This window comes from Colobus angolensis, unplaced genomic scaffold (assembly GCF_000951035.1).
Source record: "Colobus angolensis palliatus isolate OR3802 unplaced genomic scaffold, Cang.pa_1.0 Scaffold243, whole genome shotgun sequence".
NCBI lineage: Eukaryota > Metazoa > Chordata > Mammalia > Primates > Cercopithecidae > Colobus > Colobus angolensis.
This window is the reverse complement of record NW_012115633.1, coordinates 3,681,542-3,693,607: the sequence shown is the minus strand read 5'-3', so window position 1 is coordinate 3,693,607 and position 12,066 is coordinate 3,681,542. Positions and strand designations below refer to the sequence as shown.

Here is a 12,066-nt window from a genome sequence, read left to right as displayed (position 1 = left end):
GTCCTTTGTAGGGACATGGATGCAGCTGGAAACCATCATTCTCAGCAAACTGTCGCAAGAACAGAAAACCAAATACCGCATGTTCTCACTCATAGATGGGAACTGAACAATGAGATCACTTGGACACAGGAAGGGGAGCATCACACACCGGGTTCTATTGTGGGCAGGGGGAAGGATAGCATTAAGAGATATATCTAATGTAAATGACGAGTTAATGAGTGCAGCACACCAACATGGCACATGTATACATATGTAACAAACCTGCACGTTGTGCACGTGTACCCTAGGACTTGAAGTATTAAAAAAAAAAAAGAAAAAAATAATACCACACATCTACAACCATCTGATCTTTGACAAACCTGACAGAAAGAAGAAATGCGGAAAGGATTCCCTATTTCATAAATGGTGTTGGGAAAACTGGCTAGCCATATGTAGAAAGCTGAAACTGGATCCCTTCCTTACTCCTTATACAAAAAAATGCTCATCATCAATGGCCATCAGAGAAATGCAAATCAAAACCACAATGAGATACTATCTCACACCAGTTAGAATAGTGATCATTAAAAAGTCAGGAAACAACGGGTGCTGGAACGATGTGGAGAGATAGGAACGCTTTTACACTGTTGGTGGAACTGTCAACTGGTTCAACCATTGTGGAAGACAGTGTGGCAATTCCTCAAGGATCTAGAACTAGAAATCCCATTTGACCCAGCCATCCCATTACTGGGCATATACCCAAAGAATTATAAATCATGCTGTTATGAAGACACATGCATATGTATGTTTATTGCGGCACTGTTCACAACAGCAAAGTTTTGGAAGCAATCCAGATGTCCATCAGTGATAAGACTGGATTAAGAAAATGTGGCATATAGGCCGGGCGCGGTGGCTCAAGCCTGTAATCCCAGCACTTTGGGAGGCCGAGACGGGCAGATCACGAGGTCAGGAGATCAAGACCATCCTGGCTAACCCGGTGAAACCCCGTCTCTGCTAAAAAATACAAAACAAAAAACTAGCCGGGTGAGGTGGCGGGCACCTGTAATCCCAGCTACTTGGGAGGCTGAGGCAGGAGAATGGCGTAAACCCCGGACGCGGAGCTTGCAGTGAGCTGAGATCCAGCCACTGCACTCCAGCCTGAGCGACAGAGCGAGACTCCGTCTCAAAAAAAAAAAGAAAATGTGGCACATATAAACCGTGGAGTGCTGTGTGGCCATAAGAAAGGATGAGTTCATGTCCTTTGTAGGGACTTGGGATGAAGCTGGAAACCATCATTCTGAGGAAACTATCACAGGGACGGAGAACCAGACACCGCATGTTCTCACTCATAGGTGGGAGCTGAATAATGAGAACACTTGGACACAGGGTGGGGAACATCACACACCTTGGCCTGTCGTGGTGGGGGAATTGGGGAGGGATAGCATTAGGAGAAATACCTAATGTAAATGACGAGTTAATGGGTGCAGCACACCAACATGGCACATGTATCCATATGTAATAAACCTGCATGTTCTGCACGTGTACCCTAGAACTTAAAGTATAATAAAAATAAATAAATAAAAATAAAAGCAAAACTTGAAAATACTGTATTTACAGTCATTTTAATTGCTTATTCTTTACCTGGTTGTATAGCTTATTAAAAATATCTTGAAATGAGTTGGAATATTTTTTAATCTTTATCCTTCTTTACTTCTCCATATTGATTTTGTAGAAATGTTTACCAATGTTGAATTGATACCAGTGATCTTTTGAGATAGGTTTCTAATCTGTTGATTTTATAGAAAAGATAATTAGGATATCTTAACTTGCTCAGTGCATTCATCGTATTTTTATTCCGTTGGAGTTTGGCCTTTATAAATAACTTGTCTGGCTACGTTCAAAAGAATTAATTTGGATATAAATGGTAGGGCCTTCCTGAACTTTTGGTATGACTTAATTTTTTTAACATGAGATAGGTTTTTTACTAGAAATAGAATTGTTAATTGAAGGACATGGTGTTTCTTATCTTAAGTTCAAGTGCATCTGATCCGAACTCCCTGCAGGACAGGCCCTAATGGCCAAACTTAGCTGGAGATGCAGATTTTATCTGAGGGCTCCAGATACCGCTATGTGTAGAGAGCTCCTGTGCATATGTTTACTGTTGTTTTTACCTTTTGTCCTGTCATCCCCACAGTTTTCTTACGAGGTTCTAGGCTTGACTTTAACCAGATACTACTTTCAGAGTTCATTGTGCCTTTTTTTTTCTGTAAGGTCACAGCATTGAAAAGCAACAGTTGGCAAATAATTATCTAGATAATGGGCAAAGAATACAGCATTTGCTTCTTGTATTTATTATGCTTATCATTTTAAATAATACTGTTTAAGAGGTTCTAGGTATATTATCAAGACTAAGAGTTTGGACTCTGGAGCCAGACTGCCTAGGTGTGCATCCAGCTACACCACTCATTAGACATTTAACCTTGGACAGATGTTTAACATCTTGGTGCCTCAGTTTGTCATCTATAAAGTGGAATAATAATAGTACCTACTTCACAGTATTGTGTAAAGGGGAAGCATAAACGAGTTACTTAATGTAAACAATGATATGAAGAAGGGCTTAATAGGAAGTAGAGGTTGACATGTAGAGGTGCTATGGCATATTTCTGAGTATAAGAGGTTTTAACTTTTTTTCTGTTACATGTGCTACACACAAGTACATTCAGAAATAATAACCTATAGGAAAACATACTAGGTTTTTCTATAGGTATTAATACTAGAAATATTATATATTATTAAAATATTTCCATCATAATTGAAAGGGCTATATATAGGCTGCAAGTAAAAAACATAATAAAAACAGTTACACCAATTGTGGGCATTTTTTGAAAGTTTACTAAATGCCACATGCTGTGCTAAGTCCATTCTGGTTTTAACAGCTTGTTCCTCATCTGGCTAGTTACGTAATGTTGGAGAAGTTTCTTAATCTCTCTCTAAATTCTGGTTTTATCATCTGTGCAGTGGGTATTGATATCTGTTCTTTCTGCCTCAAAGGGATATTATTTGAATAAAGATAATGCAGTGAAATGATTAATGAATTGGTAATAAGATAATATACTTATGAGATAATACATTGATAACCTATATAGCATGTAGCTATAGTGGTAATTAACAACTGGTCTTGATTTTTCTTGAAATTATAGTTATGTTAGGAGTTGATAACTTCTCTTTCTCTCTACATATATATATATATTTACTTATATTTGTAATTTACATTCACCTATGTATTTATAAGCATAAATGTATCTCAGTGAGTATATGTGTTCATTGATAGGTTAATGCTCTTCTGCAGTGCCTGCATATCTATCGTTATAAATTGTCTTTCTGCTGTACATGGAAGTTTTCTTTTTTATAACATTGGTATCCTTGCTGTGTGTTTGTGATTGATACTCAAATATCTCTGGAGTCCAAATCAGGGACCCATACCCAAGTGCTCTTATTTGAGTGTTCTGTCAACAGTTGGCAAGGTTATTCTTGACTGGAACTCTGAGCCCACTTTACAATTCTTTGTTTGCTCCCATCTGCTGAGCTCATTGAGAGCTTTCCCACCTCCATGGCAGCACTCATAGCTGTCCTTGTGTCCCTGGTACCTAACGAAGTGCTAGGTGCCAGCATATAGCAGGTGGTAAGTGAGCAGTACTTGTTTTAGGATTGAATAAGTGAACTAAGAAAGAATAGAAAAAGAGGTAAACTGATATTTAGCTATCATATTTCCAAGAATATGATATTTTTAGGACATAGTATTAGCCCATATTTCTAGGAATCAGAAAACCAAGGTTCTAAGAAAACAGAATACTGACTTATGAGGACATGGCCTCTAGGAAGAGAATGTGGTAACAAATATACATTAAAATTTTGCATGTTTTATCTGTTTGTCTCTGGTTGGGGGTTATACAATATAAATGTTCCATATATTCTGAAGTTTTCCTTTTAACTAAATTTAGTACATTATAATTCATTAAACAGAGGTGGACTAGCAGAAAGACTGAATGGACTGCAGAATCGAGAGAGATCTGCTATTTCTTTGTGGAGACATCAATGTATTTCTTACCAAAAGACACTTTCAGGTAAGGCTGTGCAGGTACCCGAGACAATGTGTAAATAAATGTTTTAGTTAAAAGAATTCTTACATTAAAATACATGAAGTTGATCATTAATATTTTCATGACATTTTAAAAAATTTGTTTTTCCAACGTTCTAATTTTGACATACAAAAACTATATATAATTAATATATATAACTTGATGAGTTTAAAAATAGTTTAAAAATAAGTATACTCTCATGAAACCATCGCCACAATCTGTGCTATAAATCTATACCCTTGACCTCCAAAAGTTTTGTTCTGTTCTTATCATTAAGAGCACTCTACCCTCTTAGCAAAATTTATTTTATTTTATTTCATTATTTAGAGACAGGGTCTCACTGTTGCCCAGGTTGGAGTGTAGTGACATAATCATAGTGTACTGTAGCCTCAAACTCTTGGGCTCAAGCAAATCCTCTCACTTCAGCCTCCCGACCGGCTAAGACCACAGGCTTGTGCCACCATGCCCAGCTCCTCTTAGCAAAATTTTAAGAATACAATACAGTATGTTAACTATAGACACGATACTGTACTGCAGATCTCTAGGACTGATTTATCTTATATAATCAAAACTTTGTACCCTTTGATGAGTATCTCCCTATTGGCAGCCACCATTGCAGTCTCTGCTTCTGTAGCCAGAGCACTTAGTCAAGAAAGAGAGATAAAAGATATCTAAGTTGGAAAGCAAGAGGTAAAGTTATCTCTGTTTGCAGATGACATGATCTTATATCTAGAAAACCCTATAAGACACCCAGTCCCTGCCAAAAAAAAAAAGTTACAACTAATAAATGAATTCAGCATAGTAGCAGGATTAAAAATCAACATAAAAAATCAATTGCATTTCCAATGAAATTTCTGTATATTAATAATGAGATATTTTCTTTTCTATTGGAAATTGAAAAAACAGTCTCATTTACAATAACATCAAGAAGAATGAAATTCGGGACTAAGCGTGGTGGCTCACGCCTGTAATCCCAGCAGTTTGGGAGGCTGAGGCAGGTTGAATCATGAGGTCAAGAGATTAAGACCATCCTGGCCAACATGGTAAAACCCTATCTCTACTAAAAATATAAAAATTAGCTGGGCGTGGTGCTGCATGCCTGTAGTCCCAGCTACTTGGGAGGCTGAGGCAAGAGAATCGCTTGAACCCAGGAGGCGGTGTCTTCAGTGAGCCAAGATCGTGCCGCTGTACTCCAGCCTGGCGACAGAGTGAGACTCCGTCTCAAAAAAAATAAAATAAAATACTTAGGAATAAACTTAATCATGGATGTCAAGGACTTGTACTCTGAAAACTGACTCTTTTTTTTCAGGTGTCTTACAGGTTTCAGAAATTATTCCAAGAGATGAGTTTATTCTTGCAAGGTCTAATGACTGAAAACTCTTGTTTTTCAACAAATTGCTTGATATTGAAAAGATTCCACATGTCTAGAAAAGCCTCCTCTCCTCCTAAACAGTGCTGATTTGGTGGTTTTTCCCTGTGTGTTCCCTCCATCTGGAGTTGGGGGATGGGTAGATGTGGGCACAGTCATGTATTCCAAACCAACTATTATTAGTCTTTCCTGGGGGATCATTGGGATATACATTTTAATAGGCTCCCAGGTGATTTTTGCACATGCTAGAATTTAAGAAACATTATTCTTAGAGTTGATCCCCCCATTCCCAATAATATATTCTACTAAATAGATCACTCAACTGTTATGTTCTCGACTGTTATATTACACATTTCTTTAGAAGACTTTTCAATTCTTATCTCATTTATTCCTTTTCAAATCCTTTCTGAGGCCAGGTGTGGTGGTTCATGCCTGTAATCTCCATGCTTTGGGAGGCCAAGTCAGGAGGATCACTTGAGGCCAAGAGTTGAAGACCAGCCTGGACAATGTAGTGAAACCTGTTCTCTGCAAAAATGTAAAAATTAGCTGTACGTGGTGGCACACGTTTGTAGTCCTAACTACTCAGGAGGCTGAGATGGGAGAATCGCTTGAGCCTAGGAGTTCTAGGTTACAGTAAGCTGTGATCGCACCTCTGCACACCAACCTGTGTGACACAGCAAGACCCCGTCTCTAAAAAAATACAAAAAAATCCTTTCCCAGCTGTCACTTAGCAATTGCCTTCTCTCACATTCTTGTATTAAAGTACTGGAATATGAAGTATGTATATATGTATCAGGATGACCTAATACGTATGACCCAAGAATACTTTTTCTTTTCTTATTTTATTTTATTTATTTTTTTTTTGAGACAGAGTCTCGCTCTGTCACCCAGGCTGGAGTGTAGTGGCGCGATCCTGGCTCACTGCAACCTCCTCATCCTGAGTTCAAGTGATTCTCCGCCTCAGCTCCACGAGTAGCTGGGATTACAGGTGCCTGCCATCACGCCTGGCTAATTTTTGTATTTTTAGTTGAGACGGGGTTTCACCATGTTGGCCAAGCTGGTCTCGAACTCCTGACCTCAGGTGACCCACCCACTTCAGCCTCCCAAAGTGCTGGGATTACAGGTGTGAGCTATCGTGCCCAGTCACTTTTTCTTCTATACATATCTGTGGGTCAGTCCATTGTTACACTTATGACTTTGTTTCTTGGGGTTTTTTTTATATTAATGATTATGACATTTAATAATAATCTTTACAATTCATTTGACTACCCTGAAGACCAGGCAAACATAAAGGTTTCCTGGTCTTATTATTTAGGGAAGTCTTAATAGCACATTGGCTTAAGCACAAAAAATAATTTAATGGTACTTGTAATTGAAAGCCACAGGGACCATGCTTCAGGCATATTGGTTTTGAAAAGGCTGGCAGTCGTTCTCTATGTGGTAACTCTCTGCTTCAAGTCCAATAAAAAAAATGCTTTCTTTCCAATATTTTACCAGAAATGTCCAAAATGACTTTCATTGATCTGGTAGAGACAGGAGTCCCCTCTTGAAATCATCCTAATCACTCTGCCCAACATGGGCTACAGTCAGTAACACACTACCAGCCATATCCTTAACTCCTGATTATTTTATTTCTGGAGTTATTTAATAAAAATCAGCAGGAACTATTTGTAATTCTATAATATGTTATCTCATTTTAGTCTTTCAGTGATTCTTCATGTTCTCCTATTTATCAGTATTTGCATGTGTATATTTAGCCTCTCAAATGTGAATGACCTTGAACTGGAGTGACCACTGTCTCTTATAATCTACCTCCGTCCATCTGTAAATAGTTTCTGTGTGTCACTCATTGCTTTCAATTTAGTTTGGGGTTCTATGCGTTAAAACTTCTTTTGTTCTGCTTGAACCAGAAAAATATTTCCTTGACACTTAAATTCTCAAATGGCTCCTCCTTCTTTTGCTTCCCCTCTTTTGAAGTAATGATATGAGAGAATGGTAAGCTTGAATTTCTTTCAACTGTATATAAATATTTGCATTACTGGATTTCAGGGAGGCCACTTTCAGTTCTTAGTTTTAACATTAGTTTTGTGTTGGGTTATGGTGGATGGTGAGCTGTCAGATGGAAAAGAGCATGGCACACAGGACTCTGGCTACTGGAGGCCTAAAAGGCCAGACCTGAAGATATTTGCTGCTGCATTGGCTTTCATGCAGCACTTTTGTTTCCTTTTTCCACATGAGGAGATGGAATGCTAATTCTGTGAGGACTCTTGGAGACCTTCCAGTCTAAGCCCCTCTTTGGCGGATTGCCTAGGGTAGGGAGGTGACTTGCTCTGATTATCTAGCCAAGGAAGAGACAGGGCCAAAAGCAGGCCTCCTCCTGGTTCCCAGGGCCATGGTCTTTCAAACCCTGCCACTCTTCTGCTATATGGAAATAATCATTTTACTCCTCTCCCAGTTTCCTCTTGATATTACTAGTGGGGAATAACCAAATAGTCCAAATTGGACTTTGTGTGTTTAGTTAAGGTAGCTGTCTTGAATTTTGCTGATGTTATTATAGTCTTGACAAATTGTAAATATCTTCCAAGTAGGAGCAAAACATGGGCAAACTTTGAATTGGATCATAAATTCTTAAATAATTTGGATTCTGTCTGTCCTCTTTCCTCCTTCAACATGATCCTTATTGTTGTATCACATTTGGAGGTTTGATGTTGGTGGGTACAATGCTGAAGGCTTACTACGTATTAAATCATTTAGTATGCAAAGTAATCTTCTAAAGGAGTTTGCTTTCCTTATTTTCCAGATGAAAAAACTGTAGGTTGAGTATATGCTATAGATGATTAAGCCCAGATTTGAACTGTCAAGTCCAAGTTCTTATTTGCTAATCTCTACAGACCTTCATTAGTTAAACTGTTTGGGCGGGAGAAAGTTAGGCTTAAGAAGACAAGGGATTAAGGAATTAGCAAAATTAGAAATATTAATACAAATGTTTTTCTTTGAAAAAAATCTTTCAAAATGTAAGTCTGTATCACATTCTTGGGACAGCACTAATTGGCGAAGCATAGGACATAGGTTTGAAGGTTGCAGAGACTGTGTAAATTGTGGAACTGTATAGGATGTCCTAAAGTCTTATGATTTTGATGGGAAGTGGCCGATTGTCTTCTTAATTATTGATATTAATATATATAGAAATCACTAGACATGTCATCCTGGTTACTCACTATAGTGAATTGATCAAATTGTCAAGTACGTAGTTGACAGAGTGTCTTCTGCTTGTCTGGATAGAAAAGTACCAAGTTAAACATGTGTGACTGGTGGTCCAGAATGAAGGGAGAAAAAGGTGATTTTTTTGTTTGTCTCATAACCAAAACAGCTTATTTGGAATGTTCCTTACAATATCACTTCTTAAATTTTGTTCTAGATATTAAGTGTAGCATGTCAAACTAAGATTCTCCTTATTTATCTCCAGAGATGAGAAATTATGGTTTACAGAATTGATCTGTAGATTATAATGATTTAGCTTGAGATCTTTCTTTCCACGTGTCTTCCATTTGGGGAGCATTATTTAATTACCCCATGGTTGAGAGGTATGTTTTTGTATGTATATGTATCCAAGTTATTGTGTATGTCAGTATCCCACTCCCTTATATTGCTGGATAGTATTCCATGGTACGAATGTGCCACAGTTTGTTGAACTGTTCGTTGACTGAAGGGCCTTTGGGTCGTTTCCATATTTGAGTCATTACAAATAAAACGTGCTGTGAACATTTGTATACCAGTTTTTGAGTGAACATATGTTTTTATTTTTCTGGGATAAATGGTCAAATGATTAAAATGTTTGAATGTCTCTAACACATTATTCTGCCTTTTTTTTTTTTTTTTTTGAGACAAAGTCTCTCTCTGTCGCTGAGGCTGGAGTGCAGTGGCGTGATCTCGACTCACTGCAAGCTCTGCCTCTGGGGTTCATGCCATTCTCCTACCTCAGCCTCCCGAGTAGCTGGGACTACAGGCACCCACCACCACGCCTGGCTAATTTTTTGTATTTTTAGTAGAGAAGGGGTTTCACCATGTTAGCCAGGATGGTCTCGATCTCCTGACCTCGTGATCCACCTGCCTCAGCCTCCCAGAGTGCTGGGATTACAGGCGTGAACCACTACACCCGGCCTATTCTGCCCTTTTAAAACACTTTGTATTTAAAAATAATTGTAGATTCACAGGCAGTTAGAAATAATACTGAGGGATCCCTTGTACCATGCCCCCAGTAATGACATCTTTTATAACTGTGGAATGACAGGACAGCCAGGATGGTGATCTCCGATACAGTCCATTGACCCTGTTCAGATTTCACCAATTTTACATGTATTTACTTGTGTGTCTATTTTTTGTTTTATGTAATCTTATCACCTGTTACTGTGGTCTGAATTTTTGTATCCTCCCAAAATTCATATGTTGAAACCTAATCACCAATTTGATGGTATTAGGAGGTAAGTAAGGCTTTTGGAAAGTGATTAGGTCATGAGGTGGAGCCCTCATGAAGGGAATTAGAAGAGACCCTAGAGAGCTAGCTCGTCCTTCCACCATGTGAGGATACAGCAAGAAGAATCCATCTGTGAGAATCAAGTCCTCACTAGACACAGAATCTGCAAGAGCGTTGATCTTGGACTTCCCAGCCTGCAGAACTGTGAGAAACAAATTTCTGTTGCTTCGAAGCCACACAGCTCTGGTTTTTTGTTATAGCAGCTAAGATGGGCTAAGATACTTGTGTAGATTCATATGACTGTCACATAGTCCAGACACAGAAGGGTCCATCACCACAAGGATTCTCATGCTACCCTTTATAGCCACAGTCACCTCTTTCCCATTCTCCTCCCTGATGCTTTGCAGCCACTAATCTATTTAACATTTCCATAGTTTGTCATCTAAGAAATGCTCACGCCTGTAATCCCAGCACTTTGGGAGGCAAAGGCGGGTGACTCACAAGGTCAGGAGTTTGAGACCAGCCTGGCCAACATGGTGAAACCCTGCCTCTACTAAAAATACAAAAATTAGCCAGGTGTGGTGGCAGGTACCTGTAATCCCAGCTACGCAGGAGGCTGAGGCAGAGAATTACTTGAACCTGGGAGGCAGAGGTTGCAGTGAGCTGAGATCACACCACTGCACTCCAGCCTGGGTGACAGAGCAAGACTCTGTCTCAAAAAATAAAATAAATTAAATTACAGAAATGGAATAATATAGTTTATAACCTTTTGGGATTGGCTTTTTTCACTCAGTATAATTCCCTGGAGATTTATCCAAGTTGTTGTGTATGTCAGTAACCCACTCCATATTGCCGGGTAGTATTCCATGGTATGAATGTGCCACAGTTTGTTAAACTATTTGTTGACTGAAGGGCCTTTGGGTTGTTTCCATATTTGAGTCATTACAAATAAAAGGTGCTGTGAACATTTGTGTACCAATTTTTGAGTGAACGTGTTTTTATTTTTTTGGGATAAAAGATCAAGAGTATAATTGTTAGGTGTTATGGTAAGGGCGTGTTGTTTTCTTACATTAAAAAATGCGTATGAATACCAAATATTTCAGTAAATTCTAACACATCTTTCTAGGCTTAAGAAATTTTATTTTTAACATCTTTGGTATGTGGATGTCAATTTTTCCTTCCTTCCCTCCTGGATAGCTGACTTTGCTGGGCTGTTTTATAACTACTACTTGTAACTTTTAATAACAATCGATGTTATCTTCCTTGTTGGTCCCTTCTAGTACATTTCAGTATAAAAGACATACATCTCAAGATTCTTTGTGATACACTGAGAAGGTATTGAGCTTGGCTTTAAAAGAGCAGTACAGAAACAGAGGGGGCGGAGCAAGATGGCCAAATAGGAACAGCTCCAGTCTCCAACTCCCAACGTGAGCGACACAGAAGACCGGTGATTTCTGCATTTTCTTTTTTTTTTTTTTTTTCTCCAAAGAAAGTTTTATTATTTACTCTCTAAATATTGTAAGAAAAGAATGAGTTGTACACTTTAAACAGGTGAGTCCTACGGTACGTAAATTGTGCCCCAATATAGCCATGAGAAGTGTGTTATTTTCTTTTTTCTTTATTTTTTTTTTTCAAGTAATTCAGCACGCAATATTTATTTGGGGATATGAAAACACAAATGAACAAATGTACATATGTACATGCGTGTGTATGCACACAGGCACCTGTAACAATATCCTTGTTTTCCTCTCTTAGGCAGATATACATAAAAGCTTAAATGGCTTTCATGAGAGTAGAAAATATATCATGTTATTTCATTCCCTTTTTTTTTTTATCATACTTTAAGTTCTAGGGTACATGTGCATAACGTGCAGGTTTGTTACGTATGTATACTTGTGCCATGTTGGTGTGCTGCAACCATCAACTCGTCAGCACCCATCAATTCGTCATTTATATCAGATATCACTCCCAATGCAATCCCTCCCCCCTCACCCCAATTTCTGCATTTTCAACTGAGGTACTGGGGTCATCTCACTAGGGAGTGCCGGACAATAGGTGCTGGTCAGCTGCTGCAGCCCGACCAGCGAGAGCTGAAGCAGGGTGAGGCA

At 38.6% G+C, this 12,066-nt stretch overlaps 1 protein-coding gene across 1 annotated transcript in view; it reads left to right on the top strand.

The window, feature by feature from the left end:
- The window catches only part of SPIDR (scaffolding protein involved in DNA repair), a 378,203-nt gene that overhangs the window by 52,433 nt on the left and 313,704 nt on the right, over nt 1-12,066 (top strand). The window contains exon 3 of the mRNA XM_011945693.1: nt 4,000-4,100. Coding sequence (XP_011801083.1) covers nt 4,000-4,100 — 101 coding nt within the window. The remainder of the gene's footprint in view (nt 1-3,999; nt 4,101-12,066) is intronic.